Source organism: Trachymyrmex cornetzi, unplaced genomic scaffold, assembly GCF_001594075.2.
Source record: "Trachymyrmex cornetzi isolate Tcor2-1 unplaced genomic scaffold, Tcor1.1 scaffold61, whole genome shotgun sequence".
Taxonomy (NCBI): domain Eukaryota; kingdom Metazoa; phylum Arthropoda; class Insecta; order Hymenoptera; family Formicidae; genus Trachymyrmex; species Trachymyrmex cornetzi.
This window is the reverse complement of record NW_017299926.1, coordinates 2,840,877-2,862,129: the sequence shown is the minus strand read 5'-3', so window position 1 is coordinate 2,862,129 and position 21,253 is coordinate 2,840,877. Positions and strand designations below refer to the sequence as shown.

The window sequence follows — 21,253 nt, the reverse complement described above, 5'->3', positions numbered from 1 at the left end:
CTCTAGATCCTTAATAGTTATCCTCCTCAAAATTAATGCTATTGGTTATATAATTATGATAAAATTTTATTTAATAATTACTTGTTAGACTCAAGTTAAGCTAAAAAAATGTAGAAGATAATAAATATACTTTTCAAATTAGTATTTTACTACACCTCCAAATTATGACTTAAATTTTGTCATCTTGTACATAATATTTAAATATTATCTTATATTACATCGTTATTTACGTCTTGTATAAAATTAGCGTTCTTAACTTTATAACTTTATTTCATCAGCTTTGACTTAATGTAAGTATAAAGCGTATTTGATATTTTATATGAAATGCTAAATAAATGAGGGAGTAATTTTAGATACAAGCATCACATATATATATATTTGATAATTTTATATTATTATTTAGTATACAGTATTGTTAGAATTTACAAATTTGTAAAAGATTGTACAGTAATACTTTACCTGGAATAAATTGTGTAAATTTTATTTCTTGATAAACATTCATAAAAGTTGAGCAATTAATTTATTTAATGATAGTACCATAAATAACATTGCTTTTTGCGTCAGAAAAAAGTATCAAATAACTTAGAAGTCACAAGGTTTTCTTCTTTTTCATGATAACGTGTATATACATGTATACACTCTTCTTCATGTACATACTAAAGTTGCTTTACATACGATTCAATATACTTTGAATTGAACGCAAATTTGTTATTTCTCTTTCAAGTTCTCCACCATTAGGTTTACTAAAGAGAGTCGTTAAACATTTCGAAATAACATCCTGACACTTTGTTATTATCTTTCTCCTGCAGTAAAGGAAATTTTGAATTAGTATCAAGTTTAACATTATGACTTTGATTAGCAATTAAAAATGAAAAAATTTACTTATTTTTATTTAAATCAAATTCTATATTTTGTGCGTTTCCTTCTTTTTTGTTTTATAAAATAAAATATTTAATATTATTTAAAATATTTAAATTTAATTTAAAAAATCTGACTTTTGTGTTAGTTTATTTCTAATCTCTGCAATATAAAGTACAAGGAATTATAATCAAGATTATAAAGAATACGCACCTGACAAAATTGTTTGTTACAGTCATGTTTTTTATGAAATGATTTACCAAGTTCGCTGTTGATTCGATCAAATGAAATTCGTTACCTTCATTTAACCAAATACGGGTATTTTTACCAATCATTCTAAAAACAATTTGAGCATGAAACAAATACTTTGCAATATCAGAACGCCGAAATTTTGCAATTAATATACTTACTTATCATAAATATCTAAAAGATCTTCCATTGCTACTCCTAATTCCAAGAAAGAAGTTATAATACTAGTATTAGTTACTTTATATTTACATGCCTTCATTTCCAATTGTTTTACTAAAAAATCTAAAACGAAAAAATTAAACAAAATTGAGAGAAATATTAACATAAAATTTTATTATCAATATAAAATCTAATATATATAAAATATAATTACCAATTGGGAAACAATGCGGTGATCCAATATATTCTTGACCAAGTACTTTAATTTTGCACATTAAAATGGTTATTTTATCCTCATTTGATGGTTCCGTTGCATTTTCTAATTCTATGAATATTAAGCATTCTCATTAGAAAGTTGAGAAAACTATTATTAAAATATTATAAATGCAAACTGTATACCATTATCAATTATATTGGTCCAAATTCCTTTAATTAACATGTCATCTTGATGACCCGAGCAGTGAATAATAGCTAGTTTACATTCCCAAAGTTGTAAAGGCTCTGCATATTCTTCATATAACTATAATTAATATTGTATATAATAATCAGGGAGAAATAAGACTTAAATGAAAAATAATATACTTTTGTCAAAATTACAAACTTGTGTAATATCAAGTAATGAAGAATTTAATCTCAATTTTGCATCTGTAACTATCATCGAATCGAACAGGTTTTGCTGATTGCTGATAATCTCAAGTATCTGTTAAACACATTTGAGAAAATAATTATTAATTAATATAATACATTAAATTTATTTAAATATTAGAATATGAATAGCACATAAAACTTTACAACCTATATTATTTTTTCTCTTTTTAAGATATTTTTCAATTATTGCATACATAAAAGAAAGATTTAAATCGTAAAGTTATAGATGTTCCACTTTGTAGAATATTGAATTCATGATTAACAGCTTAAAATGTACCTGTTGTTGCATTCTAGCTACTTCTAATTTATCTTCTAATTCGCGTAAGAAAATTCCAAGGTAAGGAGCATATCCAGTTTGATCGCTTCGCATACATACAACCGCGCGTGCTAAATATTCGACTCTTTTTGAGAGTGATATTTCCGCTCTATAAAAAAAAATGAATATATAAATTTTTATATCTTTACCAAAAGATTATATATTGCAAGCAATATATGCATACGTGCATACCCGACTTTGGTAGCCAAAGAATCCAAGATCTTTGCTGCAGCAGCATGATTCTTGTTTCTTTCATAAAACTGCCAAAGTAATTCAGGCGCATTGACACGATTGAGATAAGTTTCTAACGAAGGTGCAGCAAAAGCAACTAATTCACCGTGAAGCCCTCTGTCTATCATCCAAGTATAAATCGAGGAATGAAGAGTCTCACATGGTGCATGTAGTGCATCGTCTATGATTTCGTGTAACTAAAAAAAATATTAATATTATAATACATTTCAAATATGCAAAAAAATTTATATTACATACAATTTCTTTCGCCGGTATTACAATAGCATTTGATGCTGTTTGTAAAGGAGGTCCTGGTTTGCTCGGTATAGTTGGCGTTAAAGGATTAGAGATGCTCTGGTGATACAAGTGATCTAACATCGTAGTAAATTCCTTATAAATCTCTGAACTATAAATAATATAAAAATATATTAAATTATCATTTATTGTTATCCATAAAGATACATCCTGTTGTTATATACCGTTTCGTAAAAGCGAGATTTCCTTCTTGATCCTCTATAGGTTCATTATTTTTATAATAATGTGAAGCCGCGTTGTTGGGATCTATCCTTTCTGCACAACAAATACACAATTCAAGTACACCTGTGTAGAACTGGCATGCGACAAATTGTTGGCACACTGCATTCAGATTCAACCTCGGTGCTACCTCTTTACAAAGCTGTGTAGATATTCAATAAATAAATAAAATTAAATATTATCTTTGGTTGCACAGACGATATTATACGTACCATTAAAGCAGACTGAAGATAACATTCTTTATCCTCGGGATTTGTGCATCCCTTTGCTTTCAGGAGAATTTCGTTTGCCTAAATTTACGAAAATGGTCATAATTATTATATTATATAATTTCTTATATCATATAAATATTGATAAGATTATAACTTTTATAAAAAAAAGATGATATTCATGTTACCTTGGAGCAAACAGCATCTTCAGTTCTGTATAAATTGGGACAGACTTCTCTTAATTTTGCGCTTACGGAATCCACTGATGCGTTATCCCCAAGATAACTGCAAAATATTAACTGTAAATTATTGGAAATTTGTACAAAATTTATAAACTTACCTATCAATCAAATAAACGATGAGTAGAGAAGATATTTCGTGGCCTATTAAAATCAAATCTCTGAAGGTGGCTGTAGAAAATTGAGTAATTTGATCCTGAAAGATCAACATTTTGATTCAGCTTAAAAATAAAAAACTAATCATCTTTCAGTAAGTTTAACTAATAAAAAAAAATTAAATTACTTTTGATAGACAGTTGATAATATTATTTAGCTGATTTTCGCATAATATTTTCCATAAACCCAAAACCTCACATGCATGGGTAATGAAAACTTTTAAAGCGTCCAAGGAGTTTCTTTCTTCCACAATTGGTTCTTGAAAATGACTTTGCATTGTTGTTTCAAAACCGTCTGTTAAACCTCTAATTGTGTTTTGTCTGTATATGTATACTTTGTTTTAGTTGACTTCCTAATTAGCTTATTATAATCTAATAAAATCATATCATACATATATATTATTATATAAAAAAATCATGTTTTAGAAAATACATACTGTTTTGTGATATGTGTATTTCTGTTTAAGAAAGATCTAAGTGCTTGCAAATGACCTAAGATCCAAGCAATTTGTGTTGCTGGTACTGTACTGGAAATCTGAATAAAATAATATTTATAATTTATAAGTATTCAAATTTCAAAAATAAAAATAATAACACACAATTTGTCTCAGAATAGACAATCGAGGAAATATTTTTTGTGAAAATTACGCGTAAAATAATAACTTTTCTCTAAAATTACTTACCACGTTTTTATTACTTATTGTTTCTTGTTTTATACATCTTACATTCCATATAGGACGAAGTATTCTTCCCACATACAAATACAATCCGCTATGTTTAGCAGAGAAATGTTGCAAACTAATGTCTGTGGTAAGCCCCATTTGCGTAGGTGATCGAAAGGGTTGGACTCTAGAATCGAAAGTTGGCACTCTGGGCGTAGATGTGCGTAAATCTGCTATATGTTAAATCAAATATATAAATCAAATATTATATGGACATTTGAATTCTAAGAAGACGTAATACTATACCTGGTATGGTAGGAAAACCAGAATGCATATCAATCGGAGGACATATTCCTGCTATTCTTTGACCGCCATATAGGAAGAATGCGCGAGTTGCCCATTCCGACAACTACAACATAAAAATGTTTATTGTTATTAATAATACATAGTATATATAGTATAGAACAAAATTAACAATATAAATCACAAAATATAAATGAAATTTAAAGATGATAACGTGTGTCTTGTGTGAAAGAAAATTCATAATTAACGGATCCCAAGTTTGATCTCGATTATTCCCATATTTCTCTCTATAAGAGGAGATTGATTAAAGACAGTAATTTGCACAGTTAAAAAAGATGTAGATTCTAGAACTATATTAAGCCAAGGATCTAAAGGAGGGGGAGTTTGAGCAATCTCATAAGACTCACTACAATAGACTTAATATTGGGACTAATAAACTAACAGAACAACTCTCGGATGAAGCAACTTCAAATTCAGATGATATAGTTTCACTTGCTTTCACTACTACTAAGTAAAATTTGATAAATATATATAAAAATACATCATTACCTGAGCATTTTGAGAACTCTCAAGTGTCGCCAAAATTAGGCATGTAGCACAAGCTTGTTCCAAGGATTGTGTTTGAAAATATGCGCGTACTACTTCAGTATCAGGACCACGTTGTTCTAAGAGAACTTGTTTCAGTATATCTACAGGACGGACTTGCATTAAGATTATCGCTCCCTGTGACAAAATAAATATAATAATAATAACCAATATATGCGCATGTATCATATAGATATGATAAAAATATATTATATATACCTGTGCTGTTAAGAATATAAATTTTCTTGGTGGTTCCATATGTTGACGCACTAATAGAGGAGGTTCACCCTGAGCACTACTTAGCTTTTCTATGTGTATAGCCGAATCTCTTATGATTTCCTCCATAGCCCAAGCTGGACTATCAAGAGGCAAAATACTTTGAGTTTCAGCCAAGTAATTTGTAAATGGATAAGCATCGTTACTCAAACACCATGCGGTTTCCGTATCACCACCGCAAACAAGAAAAAGGGTCCCTAGAATATATTTTACACAATGTAATAAATTATATTCAAATCGAATGTGTTATTCAAGATATATTATAAAAAAAATTAATTACCCTTTCGATAATAGGCCATTTGTACTTTTCGTGGTCTCATTACTGGAGCATTTGCAGCATAGCCTGGTGGTAGCCTGACATGTATCAATTGTAAACCTTGTGGTCTACTCGATGGATTTGAAATTGAAGTGCAACTGAAGTAAAAACGAGTTCCTGTTGCCGCAACAACAACCAAATTTAAGTGTATCGATTCGGATTCCATTATGGCTGATATGCTTACAAGAGGTCGAAAATTGTTACTATCTAAAGTTCTGGAAAAAGTTTTAATAATTTTATTTATGTTAGTATTATATAAGTACTCTCTGTACATTAAGTACATGTAACATTAATAAAAGATTACTCACTTAACAACATGAACAGTATTTTGAACCAAAGAAGCTTGAGATAATGAAGTGATTTTAGATGCGCCACCATTATCAATATCCCAAACCGTGATTGTGCCTCTATCACCCAAAGTATACAAAATATTACGCGAATCGTCTACAGATATCTGTATTATAGCTTCTTCCTCTGACAGTGCCATAGTGACAAATGATGGCACTAAAAATGATAATGGACCTTCTGAATGATTAACTTTTTTACAACGTTTGCCGAACCAGCTGCTCTCTGCCTATATGCGAAAAAATTTATTGATACAGAATAATGAATTAAAAAAAAATATATATATATATAAAACTAAGAATCAAATAAATAAAATCTGTTTTAAACTGATAAAGATTTTTTACCTGATAATATATTTCAAAAAGTGATCCATTTCTACCACCAAGAAATATTCTGCCACTACTAGTATTAGCAATTGTAGTGATTCCTATTCCATCAGTAGTAACAGTAAAGATCGGTTCTGGAACTAACTGCATTTCTGTGGATATATGAAAAAAGATTAAATTTAATTAAAGAATGATTCCTAACAAACACAAATAAACAGAATTGTAATAAATTATTACCTCCTCCAGCATCGGGTATTGTCACACCAAGAATAGTTATTTCTACTGTCGTTGTAAGAATTAACAAGTATTTCACGTAGCTCTGGAAGATTCCCGCCTTGGGTTTTACTAAGCCTACACTTATAATAGTTTCATTCAAACCATCAAAGTAAGCAACATCAGATCTATACAATTTTAGAGCAAAAAAAATTGAAATATTTTAGTTTCATGTATATAAATTTATAAATTCATATTTATCAGTAAAATTAAAAATGTTAATACTTACTCATTTTCATATGACCACAGATAAATGTCACTATCAATTGTAAGCCATGCTTTTGAAATCTCTGTGAAAAGGCCCATCATACAATGACATTGCATATCTACATTTTTATTAAGAATTAAATATTCATAAAACAGTTATCATAATTTAGACTTCATGTAAAAAGTCGAGTCATAATCAATAAGTCTTGTCCCATGTATGTTTCGATAATGAGAAGTTGATTAGAAACTTGAAAGTGGTAAGTAAAAAAAAGAGTATTATTTGAATTGTAGTTCCAAAATAGGCTGTAATTCATATCATACTTTCACTCATAATTTTTAACTTTTCAATCAATTTATACTATAAATTATTATAATTTACATCAACTAAGAACAATTGATGCATAATAAAGTATTTATTTTTACTATTTATAAAGGATACGGCCAAAGTGTTCCATGACTTCAGAAGGCAAAGGAATTTTATTAACCATTTTCATTTGATTAATATTTGTTAAAGTCATTGATGCACCATTTAAATTAGGATAGTCATGATCATCGAGACCACTAACTGTTGGTCCACCTAGAATATATGGAGAATATATTAATTATAGTTAGTTTAGCCTCTCTCTTTCTCTCTCAAATTAACATTAATATCCTTCAAAATTATATTTATAACACTAATTTACTAATTCTTTATATAACCAATGTATAATTTACCTTGCACATTGTATCGCATAAGATTAATTAAGGATGGAAAATTGCTATCTGCAATAATATGTTTATCTACCATTTTTCCAGCCATCTCTAACGAGTCTAAATGCATTTTTAAAGGCTCCATTTCTGTAAGCGTCATATTCCTCATTTTCTGAAAGTATTACTAGAAAAAGACGAGATATGTGAATATGTAAATATTTGCAAATTAATTTTAAGTGACGATATCATATAGATCTTAATAACCTTAAAAGAGATAAATCTTTCCTTGTTTTATAGCTATTTTGATATCAAGAAACCACTCAGTACTTTTAATGCACAAAAAAACAAAATAATTTAAAAATTACGAAAATAAGGCAACGCATTATATGACAAGTAATGCTGCTCAGAGAAGAGATAAAGTTATAGGTTAAATCTGAATGTGCATCTTTTATTGAAATTATTAGAATGTTAAGTTTTTGAAAATATAGAATGATATAAGATAAATTGACATAATTACATACTCGATACTGTACTTGTATGGTCTTGCTGTGATTTGATGTAAACAAAAAAACTTCAAGTATAACTCTAATCAATTCTAACCTCCAACCACGCTCCACAGAGCTGCACAGCGCTCATTCGCGCCAGACCGGCACCGGTAATATCGGCAGTGGCATGGCGTAGGCAGCGTGCGTCAAGCATATAGCATATTCGAATCAAGTCAACGGTATTTGCTGATGCAAGCGCATGCGAGAATATAGGTCTGTTCTTTTTGGCTGTACTTTTGCACAATTCATCTTCCTTCTTCTTCTTCCTTCTTGAAGAAAAAAGGAAGAAAGATGAACTGGTGCAAAAGTTCAGTTAAAAAGAACAGGCCTAATGTTTTGATAAACCAGATAAACCCGCGCTCATTAGAATTATGCATTAGAATGCATAATCTTATTTATGGTTCTATAAAAATCCTGATATTCGGATGAGATTTTAATCTATACAGATATATTTAGTTAATCAGGAAGAGCAATAAATTTCATTAAATTTTGTAGGATAAGGACAAAAATAAGATAAAGAAAGAGAGATATAGGAAAATGGATAGTTGTAAAAGAAGATTTAGATAATCTAAAAGAACTACAGCAGTCAAAATCTTTTGTATAATATATTTAAAAAGTTATTATTCATTTTCTATTACAGCCTTGTAAAGAGTAAATTTATATAATCAATAATGACAACATAATATTATACATGTTTAATAAATAAAATTGACAAGATAATGATGAGGATGATTCTAAAATGATATTAATAAAAAATGATGTAACAATTATAGTTTGATTTTATTAAAAAAAATATCAAAATTTTTGAAAAAATTTCGATGAAGAGATCCAGTAGTATCGTTACCCAAATAATTTTTACTTGTATAATTCCTATATACATGTGCAAATGTGGTGACAAATTAATAAAAACATATCCACACTCTATCCAAGAAACGTCCTGAAAATATTCTTAGGACATTCAAAGGACATAATACTATATCTTCCGAATGTCTTCAGAATATCCTTGGAGGTGTTGTATGCATGGATAATTAACAAATATATCTAAAAAAAAAAAAGAAAATAAAAACTCTTTATTTAATAGAAAATGGATGTCAAAAATATTTGCAACTTATACATTCAATTTATGTTCTCAGACAACTCGCCATTGCTATTACTACTATTAGTTAAAGAGGAATGTCTAGTCAGTTGTGGCAATTCAAAATGCCATTTTGAATCTTTATCTGTATTAAAATCAACTACTTCATAATTCTGCAAAGGAGGTCTTGCTTTAATACCTAATGTTGTAGGTCGCTTCATGGGGTCCTCATCTAACATCATTTTGAGCAAATCATACTGCAAAAGAGATATATGTATATATATTCTGCATAATAATTCCAATTAAAACATTATATATACATATACATATATATAATATATGAGATAATATATAATTGATGTATTCTTTTAATTCCTTTACCTCAGCAGGATAGTTCTTCGCAAAATCTTTCGGAAAAATGGATTTTTTTAGATTTGATAACGTTGCTATTCTCTCCATGTCAGTAGAAAATGGTGTAAGGAGTTCAAAGAAAATTATTCCTAAGGAATAAATATCTACTTTGTAGTTGTAAGTTTGGCCATTCATTTGTTCAGGTGACATATATAAGTGTGTGCCAACACATGCAGTATGCACATTGTTCTTTAAAGAAACATTCTCATATTCAGCTGCAGGTGTGTGAGTCCTATCACATCCGTCAATCATCGCAGTGACGAGTCCAAAATCGCCGATCTTTATCTTACCGTCAAGAGCAAAAAATATATTCGATGGCTAAAAAAACAATTTTTTTTTACTACAAAATAAAATATAAAATAGTTTTATTATCCATATTTTAAGACAGACGTTACCTTTAAATCTCGATGAATTAATCCCTGCAAATGTACATACTCCACAGCATCCACTATTTGTTGGAAGATATTTAATATCTGATTAAAATCTCTTTCTGATGTGTGCTGCTTTAGCCACTCTCTCAAACTGAGTCTTTGGCACAACTGCATCTGTATGTATAGGAACATTTTCGCAGACTTCTTGGTGTTTGGCTTTTTCTTTAAATCTAAGGAAAACGGTTTTTGGGGTTTGCGTTCTTTTTTCTCTTTCGTAATATTATTATCAGTTTCTTCAAACACAATACTTTCAGAATAATCGGTTTCATTATTATGGGGCAATATTTTTTCAGTTATATTACTCGAAATGGATAAGTCCGAATTCTCGGTACTATAAGTATTAATGCAAATCGAGTTATTATCATATTGCTTCTCGTTTGATCTTTCAAAGATAATGTATGAATCATCGTTTGCATCCACTTTATTTAATTCAAAAGCTTCACAGGCACTTTCTACAGAAGATTGATCAGTTTGTGAAACATCAATGTACACGGAATGATTAGGTTTTGTCTCGGTTTGAGTTATTTCCGACGAGAGAAAATCAGTGGAACATCTTAGTTTATCAATCCATTGTTGATCATGCTCTTCTTGCCATCCACTAGGAGGACACTCTAACCAAGCATAATAGTACCTTACAATATTGAGATGCTCTAATTTAGCTAATGCTCTTACTTCTCTCGTGACGCGATCTCTTGAATCTTCGCTGCAATAGTATTTTATAAATAAGATTCTTATGTAGTTAAAGTTCTATTGTCATAATCATATTTATATTATTCAACTAGACGCTGTAATCGATTACTTTGTAACTTTAGAAGTCTTAATAAACTGCATTATAAAAATCCTGGGTAAATTTTTAACTTGCATTTTTTAAATTTATGTAAAATTAAGCATTAACACGATAAAATAATGAAAAATAATCGTTCTTTTAATGTTATCCTTTAGTTTAGAAAAAGATAAGTACGACACTATTCAGTATTTGAATTTCACTTAAGAATACACAAGAGCTTTGTTCGCGTCGCATACTCAAACATGCTTCAACATGTTCCTACCATAGCTCCTACTCACTCTAACGAGCGCATTTGAGTGAGTAGAAACTACGGTTGGAGAAAGTAGGAGCATGTTAGAGCATGCGACGCGAACAAACCTTATAAATCTTTATAAGAAAGAAGAGAAAATAATTAAGTACTAACTTGTTCGACAATGCAATTCTTTTAATCGCATAATTGCAATCATCAATTTTGTTTTTGACTTCAAAGACCACGCCATACCCTCCTTTTCCCAAACAATCAACTAGCTCATAATCCATTAAGAAACGTGAATAAAAATTGTCACCATTATTATTAGTTGTATTACTTATTTTGGTTTCTACATGTCTTTCAACTATCAAAGGCTGAAACATGATTCGTTTAATTTAAAATAAAATATAAAGTTATCAAAATAGCTAAATAAGAAAGTAAAAAATATGAATAATTATACAGTTTATTTATTTACTTACCGCAGGTATGGCATCTTTAGTAGCGACTGTCGTTACATTAAAGAAACGTTGTGTCAACATAAAATTCAATAAAAAGGCAGTTGTAATCGAAATTACTAAAATCTCTTTCCTAGTAACAAAAAAAATTAAACTTAAATAATATTTCATATTTCACATAAATATGATTATAATTAGAAACTTACCACCAATCCCAAATAGACATCACAACTTTAGTAGGTATAATAGTTTCCTCTTTAACATAATTTTGCATGGATTTTTCTATGCCAGTGATAAGTAAAATATCAGAATTGCTATGATTACATTGCTTATTAGTTACTTGATCCGTTGAATATAAGTAAAATCCATTACCTATAAAAGAATAAATTATAAATTTCCATATAGTTCTATTTTATACCATGACTATTTTTATAATCAGCAATGAAGATATTGGCATATCCAAATATTACCATTAATATATTCTGAACTATATAATACAGACAATGCAATTGCATTCTGTGCTTCATTTGTTTTAATGGAATCTTCATCGTTATCTTTATTCGGTAAAGTATTTACAACAGCAGTTACTGGAATTTTTTAAAAGTATTAATAACAAATGTTAACTTTGCAAATATACAGTGTAAAATAAATCAAAAAGCTTACTAGCTGCTGGATGTGGCTGCCATGGATATTTTACATATTGAACATACTTAGATTCTAACAAATTTTTATTATTGTGATTTTCTTGCACATATAATTGTCTTTCATGCATGCCTAAATATAAACCTGGCCTAATTGCAGAATATTCCGATCCCCAGACCCACTGAGAGGTATCGAATAAATCAATTTTTTCCAAAGGTCCTGAAGAAACGTCTCCACGCCATATTGCAACAATTGGAGAATCAAACTAATAAAAACAATAACTTTTATTATTTTGCATATTAAATATTATAATTGTTATACTAACCTTATATTGCCATAATGTAACTTTAGGATTACTTTTATCAACAGCCCAAATCAATCCTTCTGGAATAACTGCTTTGATTTCTATATTTAGAGCAATGTCTTCATTGGAACAAGAAACAGGAGATTTTAGTTTTAATTCGTATTGTCCAACGCTAAAGTTCCACCTTTAAACAATGATTGTTTTTTATATTAAAAAAAAATATCTTATTTTTTTAACTATAAATAAAACTGGGATAGATGTTAGTTTACCTTTCACTACCTGCGCGATCTTCTATAGCTCGCACAGTTTGTTGAAAACGTTGAATAATAAGTATATCTTCTTCTACATATTCTTGACTATCTGTGTTGTTTTTGCATTCAGAAACACCAGAAACACATTTATATTTTATTTCTCCTGTATTGGCGAATACACCTATTTTACAGAAAATATTATTTTCTAAATATTAACATTTTTTAATAAAAAAATGTAAAGCAGTTCTTTAAAAAATTGTCTAATTTTAGCATTATAATTTTTATACCTAAGTCTTAAATTAAAATTCCGTTTAAAAACTGTTTTAATTTATTTAAATAAAATTTAGTTATCTAGAAGCCTCTTTTAACGCCTGTCATCTAGATGCTTAATATTTATTATAAAAACAAATAACACACAATCTAATAAAAAAAAAATGTACTAAAACTTACCATAAGAATGAAGTTCTTTGCCGCCAGCGTAGACTAAATCATCAGAAAAACGAAGCGATAAATGTAATAATTGATCTGCCGTTATCGGCATTGTTTCCAAATTTTCTCCATCAAATTTATACAATTGTCCACTCAAAGACGGAATTAAACGTACCCATTGTCCATTATTGTTAAGCTATAAATTAATACTTTGTATTAACACTTTATCTCAAACAATAATATATTATCTAGAAGTCATAGGAGTTATTTATATCCAGTATTGAAAGATAAAGAAAGCTCATAAACATTTTCTTACTTCTGTGTCATGAATACTGGATGACAACATTGGTCCATTGTTAAAATCAACAGTCCACTGTTTTTTGCCACAGTTGCTAGCATTGAGGGCTGATATATTTCCATCTAATGTACTGACAAATATCAAACTGGCGAAACAAAATACTATTAATAAGCAAGATTCAGATACATCAAACATATAATTAATGGCTGCGTTCAGAACGTTTATTTTGTAACTGTTGGAAGTTTTCTTCGCGCTGATTGGGTTATGCTTTTAGATCAAGAGGAATGGTCCAATCTCAGCAGAAAATCATAAAACGATTGCAAAACTATTGTGTTCTGCTGAACGCAGCCAATATTTCGTTATTTAATTCCAGGGTTGGTAAATACTAATGTTTTTTTTTTAAGAATAAAACATATTATGTTTCTTCTTGAATATGTTTTTAATGCTTCAAATATGCTTTGAACAGTACTATAAAAAAAACATTTAAAACATATTAAAAACATCAATTAAGCATGTTTTAAACTGTTTAAAACACATTTAAAACGTTTTTTTTACCAACCCTGTTTAATTCTAACTTTTAAATCATATATTAGTTGTTTCTTTGTCAATCGTATATTTCAAGCCATAGAAATTTCTAGACTTTGCATCCATTCATTGTAGCTGAACTAGTATACAGTAGTCATGATGCTTAAAATGAAATATAGATAGATATATATTTGTGTGATGTTTGACGAAAGTAAGCAAGAAGTTTTAGTGCAATTCAATACAACAACAAAGGACAGGTTCCAAAAGTATGTGTTCTTTGTACACACAGGAACATAGTGTGCCTTCCAATAAGCGACACAGTGCAACACAGTGATCATGTTATCTTTATTTAACATTGGCAAATAACAAGGATGTAATGATCCATGTATCATACCGTGTCGCTTGTTGGAAGACACATAAATGCAAATGCCTAGCCATAGGCCTGTTCTTTTTGGCTGAACTTTTGCGTCAATTCATCTTTCTTCCTCTTCTTTCTTCCTGGAGAGAAAAGAAAGAAAAATGAATTGGTGCAAATGTTCAGCTAAAAAGAACAGGCCTCACGTATTTTCATGCCTTCTCAGTCTTTGTTATACCTACTTCTCATTCATTCTTATGTCTTCTTTGATATGCACGCAACTTCAGATGGCTAGACATTTATGTGTGTATATACATTTTATTTTTACACGCTAGAAATTTTTAAGGCTTTCTCAAAGACAGTTTTAGTAGAAGATTAACAGGTGTCTAATAAAATTTTCGTTCAACTTCTTCATTCAGATTTTATGGTTATGTACAAGATAATCATGCAGGACACTTTGGAAGATGAAAAATGTGGAAAAAAATTTTCGTTTCAAAAACATCACTCTACTCAATGAAAAGGAAAGAGGATCGAAGTTAATCACCTGCGTGTATCTTTAAAATGTTGATCGCACGATTTTAGCAGCAAAGCATCCTCAGCAGAGACAAGGGAATGTGTAATTGTGATTGTCACCAAACAATAGAAACATATTTGTTGCCATAGACGAGACATCTTATCTGCAAGACTGAATGCCGTTCGTATGTAGCATTCTGTCGTACCGAGTTTTAATCAGTTTTACTGCGACGGATTACTGCAAGTCGATTGACGGACGCACATGCGTTGCACACCTAACCAACACACATCAGATGATCGGATGACAGTGGTTAGTCTCTCACTACAAATGTTTTGAAGCATTTAATGGACCAATTAGAAAAAAGAATTTTGCAAATTAACCAAAAGAATCAAAGAATCAAGAATTTTGCAAAGAATCAAAAATTCTTTTAAAGTTTAAAGCATTTGTAGCATCGCATTAACTGTACCCGGACTGACGACCACCGTTGATACCGATGACATGACGATGTTTGAAACTGTACGCAATACGCGTTGGTTATGCAATGTGCGTACGTTATAACACATATTTTCACGATTATGTCCCTTTAATTTCTACCAATATGTAAATTTTAATCTCAGTTTAGTTTACTCTATAACATTTTCTTTAATTTTTAGAATTAGAAAAAAATAAAAAGTAATTGAAAGTTTATGTTATTGTAGAACTGGATATTAGTCATCGTTGATCGTACTACGTGTATATAAACATATGTTGTATCAGCTGTACCATTATAGAAAAAAATATTGCTTGCAAAACGAAAAAATAAGAATAAAAAGTATTTATCAGATAATTCAGTATATATGTAAATCTGAAAATATGTCCGATTATTATTTACATATAGTGATGTACTTAAAAGGAATGTTTAGATAACATTTTTTCATTTAAATAACATAAATAACAAATTTTTCTTGCTGAATCAAGTTTTTAATTATTTACTTGCAATTATTTATATTATTTATAAATTTAATATAATGTGTGTGTGTTACTTATACAATTTTGGAAGTTTTCCATTATAAGATGTAAAAATATTTATTCCCTCTTCTCAGTTCTTACCAATGCAAGCTGAAGTAAATAAATCATATAAAAATATTATAAAGTACTATTCTTTATTTTAACACATACATTAAAAAAATTATAATAATTAATTATTATTATTTTTATAAATTACTTATTTATATATTATTTATATATTATTGTTTATTTTTATTATATATGTGATAATAAATATAAAAACAAATAAATTTTAGCTCAAAAAGTATCCTGTATTGCGCCTCTTTATAGGAGTATCAAGAGGTTTGTTCACGTCGCATGCTTCAATATATTCCAATATGCTCCTACCATAGCTCCTACTCACTCTAACGCGCTTGACAGAGTGAATAGGAGCTATGGTAGGAGTATGTTAGAACATGTTGGAGCATGTGACGCGAACAAACCTTGAATAATCACGTGGTTGATGACACACTCACGCAGGCGTACAGAAAATCCCGCCGAAAAGATTTGTCTCACCACTTATTTTCGTCCAATAACGATGAGGACACGTATCAAAGATGCGCTGTAACAGCCAATCGCCGAGCGACTTTTGATCACCTGATTTTTCTTTAGGTCTGTTCAAATTGCTTGGAATCTCTAAAAATGTTGGTCCTCAAAGTGAGATAAATAGACATTTAGGAGGTGATCCTGATTGATCACGGCTTGATTGGACACCATCAATCACAGCGACCGGTGGTTAGGAGCTTTTGCTGGATTAACACTGCATCCGATTTGCGTCGTACGACGTTCTGCAACCAATCAGAAAACAGGATTCCGATGGATTTTGCTTCGTATCATCGGAATTCTGTTTTCTGATTGGTTGAAGATCGTCGTACGACGCAAATCGGATGCAGTGTGAATCCAGCATATGAGAAAACAGGATTTCGATGATACGAAGCAAAATTTATTGCTGGATTCACCCTGCATCCGATTTTCGTCGTACGACTCTCTGCGACCAATCAGAAAACAGGATTCCGATCGATTTGACTTCGTATCATCGGAATCCTGTTTTCTGATTGGTTGCAGAGCGTCGTACGACGCAAATCGGATGCAAGGTGAATCCAGCATCACTCGGTCGTAAAAGAAGAGATCTACGTAATTCGCCGTTCCACTGCTGTCATTTTAACATCACCGGGCTACAATGATAGATGGCGCTACAATGAAAATTTTCAGTCCCCTGCGTGAAGCAAAGATCGAGCGAAAATCGTCAACCTCAGCTTCGTGACTCCGTCGGAGAGATGTCAGAGGCTCTGTAACATTCACTGACGTTCACGTTTACTCAGTGATTGCAGTCCACATTTTTACGTACGAGATTCGCGAGATTCGAGTCAGCCTGGGGGAGAAAAAGCAGGTTCGCGATCGTGACTCACTTCCGCCGTCTACGTCACCGTTGGCGAAAATAAGGTTCGTTTGCCCGCTCGCTCGCTACGCGACAAAAAAGCTTCGGTAGCATCATCGGGGTACCACCTGGACTCCTGGACATCCGCGCGTAACACATTGCCGCTCATTCCTTGTCGCTGACGTTACTGCTGAAGGAGCATCCGACGATGGTGAGTACCATGGGAGTGTGTTGCCGTCCGCGTGTGATGCAACTGATGCAAGAAACACGTCGATCGTCACGAACTGACACGACGAGCATGCGTCTAAACGAGTCCGCTACGTGCGTATGTTCGCAGGCGTCTTACTCCGAGGATCAGCTGGCCGGTAAGTGGAGGGCGACTTGTGTAACAACAGCCGTGCAGAACGAGAATCGAGAAAGAGAGAGAGAGAGAGGCTCGCGATTGCGAACGAATGAGTGAATGAGGGAGGCGATACGGTCGATGGTCCACACCGCGCCGCGCTCTTCTCCCCGGGACTTTTAATTCAGGTCAAGAGTATCCTCGCCTTTTTAGACGCACCCTCGATGCGCGCGCGCGCGCACGCTTGTCGGAGACTACCTTTTATGGTCCGGTATTTGAAAGCAAGTCGCCACTGTTATAGGCATTGTGAAGGACTTTATCACGCTCCCGTCTTCTCTGAGACTTGCCGATTATTCTTGTTTTACTCTCGCGAGTATATGAGTCATGCGCGTTGTTGATACAAGACGCGCTTAGGGATTGACCGATGTAAGACGTTCCTGGTGTTTTGACATTGTATCACGTTTGTTATAGTAATTTTGCCAAGTGATAAGTCTTATTTTTCTCCGTAAAAGTGCCAAGATGTACGTTTATAGCTATCAGGAGCTGGCTAATAGAATGATGTCATCCATAGAGGGTAAAAGATCCTATTGTCGGGTGACATCCTGCAGTAGCTTTAAAATTTATTATAACTAACTTTTGATAACACACAATTGGGTCTTTGTATCCTGTGAATTTCTTTTCTTTAAGATGTTAGGAGCACCTGACTAAGTAATGATCTCCATCCTTTCCTTTTCTTTTGTATACACATTACAAATCTTCAAAAGATGTTAAGGTATATGTAAGAATTACTTAATAATTTTTGTATATTTGTAAAAGTAATGGAAATTAACCTGGAATAAACCAGAAAATTATCTTTTGTACTAAGAGTTGATATATTCTAGATAGTGGCAAGAAGAATTACAAGATTGTTTTTTTTTTTTTCAAAGAATGTCCTAAACTGTACATTGCTGTAACAAGTTGAAGCAAAACAAACCATATTTATTTGCACTGGTGTACAGTTGACATTCTTCGAAAAAGAACACACAGACCTATAATCTTTATCCTACTTATATTTTTCTTCAAACTTGCTTTGTCATTTATAATTCTTTCTCTCTCTGTCCCTATAATTATTTTTATATGTAAAATACGAATTGAACGCTTGAAAGTGATTAAAAGTAAGTGTATTACTGTAGAATTCCAGGAGGCGTTTCAGTTGTTTGACAGCCGCGGGGATGGAAAGATCCATGTGTCTCAAATCGGCGACGCATTACGTGCTCTTGGTCAAAATCCGACTGAATCAGACGTGAAAAAATTCACTCATCAGCATAAACCGGACGAGCGTATTAGCTTTGAGGTATTTCTACCGATCTATCAGGCAATCAGCAAATCCCGTGCCTCTGACACGGCGGATGACTTTATCGAAGGCCTGCGTCACTTTGACAAGGATGGAAACGGTTTCATATCTTCTGCAGAATTGCGACACCTTTTGACGACACTTGGTATGCATTAAACAGATTACTTTAACAAATACATATGTGTGCGCAGAATTTTTATCTGTACCGTTGCAGGTGAGAAACTCAGTGACGAGGAAGTGGAAACGTTACTAGCGGGTCACGAAGATTCACAGGGTAATATTAACTACGAAGATTTTGTTCGCCAAGTCATGTGCGGTTAAGTTTAGCTACTTAAACGCACATAAAAGAGTATTATTATTATTATTATCGTTTATATATTTTGCCATTTATCCATCGAATCTGTTGAAGCGTTTTACTTTTTGAAGTATCATATCATAGCATGTGTACCTACATGACAATTTATCTCGAGGGAACCCTAATGTGAACATACTATTTTATTACGTACTATGAAAAAGAAGGTTAATCCCTTTTATATAAGAGTCTAAATTAGTTAAACAATGGTAGGTAAAGAACAATCTAGCGCATTGTGCCTTGACGTATACTCCGATTTACGAGCATTTAGTGATATCGATAGTAAGACATACACCTATTGTGCGATCTTCAGCGAGATATCTGAATTCCGCGGACATTCCAAATTTTTGTAAGATAGACTTCGAGAATTGAGAATGTCTGGCCGTTTGAAGGCGAGAGCCGAGCATTTTGATTTATGCCAACACTTAATGGCCATGTACTTTTCTCCCTTTTTTTTATCCTCTTCGAATTCAATATATCTTCTATGTAGTTAAAAAACGTATGTTCGAGAATCTTCCATCTACCGATAGATGCCCTAGAAAAAGTGCGCAGAGAGTATCCACTTTATTTATTTATGCATGAGCGTATTTATGTCTTCGAAATGCGCAAGAAAAGATTATTGTACATTGCAATGAATAAAAAAGAAATTGCTCTAAGAAGAATTCGATGTAAAACTTCGTCGACGATGCCTCTTATAAGTAAAACCGGAGCATATTGTTCTTGCAATGATTGTCGAATATAATCGTGTTATCAATTGGAAAATCCTAGGATTTCTTTCACAAATGCCTTATATCTATTTCTACAAATGTATATTAACTTTAATCTTTTTTGATTTACTTTTTACCTTTTTCTGGTCCTAGAAATTAAAAAAAGGTAAATTGTTAAAATTATAATATGCCCATTTCTACCAATGTAGTTTAATTTTAATCTTGTTCAACTAACTCTTAATCTTTTTTTAATTCTAAGAATAAACAGAGATAAAAGGAGATAAAGAATAAGTTGAACCAAGATTAAAATTAATTTACATTAATAGAACGGCCATTAGTAGAAATGGACATTAATTTGCTGATAAATGAGTACTCCGAAATAAATGTCGATTAGACAATCAATGCCTACTTCTACTAAGGCTAATGATTTGCTTCGAAAACTTCGACAAATCATTAGCTTTAGTAGAAATAGGTATTGATCGTCTAAACAGGTATTGATCGAAGATTCGAATTCTTTCAAATCTTCGAAGTTGTCAAAAGTTAACTGTCCTAATTTTTACTAATATAGAACCCTTAATATACACGATTTGATCATTCGTGTTTTGCACTTTTTTTTCAAAAAATTAGAAGTTACAATTAGTTAAGTAATAAGTTATAACATATATGTATATAATTTTTTAAATACACAACCTTATAAATTTTATAAAGGTGTTAAAGTATATGTAAGAATCACATACGTCTATTTCTATCAATATAGATTAACTTTAATCTTGGTTTAATTTGCTCTTCATTCTTTTCTAATTCTTAGAACTTTAGAAAAAGATAAAAACTAAGTTAAACCAAGATTAAAATTAATCGTTAGTAGAAACGGGCATTAATAATTTTCGTATATTTGTTAAGTGATGAAAATTAATCCGGAACGCAAATGTCGTGTTAATTTTAACGTCGATTTAATTTACTCTTTATTTCTTTTTAATTCTTAGGCCCGTTTTCACCAACGTTTAATTTAATTTCGGTTTAATTAACTTCTTTTTCTGAGAATTAGAAAAAGATAAAGAGTGAGTTGAACTGAGATTAAAGTTAATCTACATTGGTAGAAACGGGCTCTAAAACAAGAAAAAGATCAAAAGTAAGTAAAATCAAGATTAAAATTAATCTACATTAGCGAAAAAGCATAAAGTCCGAAGAATCAGTGATTATAGGCACCGACGAGATATTATTATTAAAGACCGACATCCTTAAGGAAATTCACGTCCTTGTGAATATTGAAGTGATTAAGAGTTAA

At 31.3% G+C, this 21,253-nt stretch overlaps 3 protein-coding genes across 7 annotated transcripts; 1 reads left to right on the top strand and 2 right to left on the bottom strand.

Annotated features, from left to right (window-relative positions):
- Positions 1-604: 604 nt before the first annotated feature.
- On the bottom strand, positions 605-8,231 carry Nup154 (nuclear pore complex protein Nup154). Of its 3 annotated transcripts, none has more exons than XM_018516056.1 (27): positions 8,103-8,231; positions 7,606-7,765; positions 7,331-7,468; positions 6,914-7,010; positions 6,649-6,812; positions 6,430-6,563; positions 6,049-6,314; positions 5,705-5,955; positions 5,368-5,621; positions 5,113-5,286; positions 4,567-4,669; positions 4,282-4,493; positions 4,036-4,133; positions 3,727-3,919; positions 3,545-3,639; positions 3,393-3,489; positions 3,208-3,285; positions 2,941-3,137; positions 2,720-2,867; positions 2,423-2,658; positions 2,192-2,339; positions 1,868-1,966; positions 1,666-1,786; positions 1,481-1,591; positions 1,269-1,389; positions 1,072-1,194; positions 605-803 (listed from the first exon to the last, which is right to left on the bottom strand). In XM_018516056.1, the coding sequence occupies exons 2-27, from the start codon at positions 7,748-7,750 to the stop codon at positions 668-670; spliced, it is 3,939 nt and encodes a 1,312-aa protein (XP_018371558.1). In that variant the 5' UTR covers positions 7,751-7,765; positions 8,103-8,231; the 3' UTR covers positions 605-667. The 3 variants fall into 3 exon arrangements, with proteins under 3 accessions (XP_018371558.1, XP_018371560.1, XP_018371559.1); XM_018516058.1 differs by having other exon boundaries at positions 4,282-4,490; XM_018516057.1 differs by having other exon boundaries at positions 8,110-8,231.
- Positions 8,232-8,960: 729 nt separating this feature from the next.
- LOC108766647 (pancreatic eIF-2alpha kinase) lies at positions 8,961-15,373 on the bottom strand. 2 transcript variants are annotated; one of them, XM_018516055.1, is made up of 15 exons: positions 15,299-15,373; positions 14,863-15,153; positions 13,457-13,583; positions 13,162-13,336; positions 12,730-12,892; positions 12,482-12,644; positions 12,178-12,421; positions 11,985-12,101; positions 11,721-11,886; positions 11,539-11,647; positions 11,234-11,433; positions 10,008-10,746; positions 9,583-9,930; positions 9,401-9,458; positions 8,961-9,167 (listed from the first exon to the last, which is right to left on the bottom strand). In XM_018516055.1, the coding sequence occupies exons 2-15, from the start codon at positions 14,988-14,990 to the stop codon at positions 9,100-9,102; spliced, it is 2,805 nt and encodes a 934-aa protein (XP_018371557.1). In that variant the 5' UTR covers positions 14,991-15,153; positions 15,299-15,373; the 3' UTR covers positions 8,961-9,099. The 2 variants fall into 2 exon arrangements, with proteins under 2 accessions (XP_018371557.1, XP_018371556.1); XM_018516054.1 differs by having other exon boundaries at positions 9,099-9,458; positions 15,299-15,372.
- Positions 15,374-17,055: 1,682 nt separating this feature from the next.
- On the top strand, positions 17,056-19,923 carry Mlc-c (Myosin light chain cytoplasmic). 2 transcript variants are annotated; one of them, XM_018516144.1, is made up of 4 exons: positions 17,056-17,447; positions 17,574-17,601; positions 18,749-19,054; positions 19,124-19,923. In XM_018516144.1, exons 1-4 carry the CDS (start codon positions 17,445-17,447, stop codon positions 19,228-19,230), a joined length of 444 nt encoding a protein of 147 aa, XP_018371646.1. In that variant the 5' UTR covers positions 17,056-17,444; the 3' UTR covers positions 19,231-19,923. The 2 variants fall into 2 exon arrangements, with proteins under 2 accessions (XP_018371646.1, XP_018371645.1); XM_018516143.1 differs by lacking the exons at positions 17,056-17,447; positions 17,574-17,601 and adding an exon at positions 17,608-18,150.
- Positions 19,924-21,253: the final 1,330 nt, after the last annotated feature.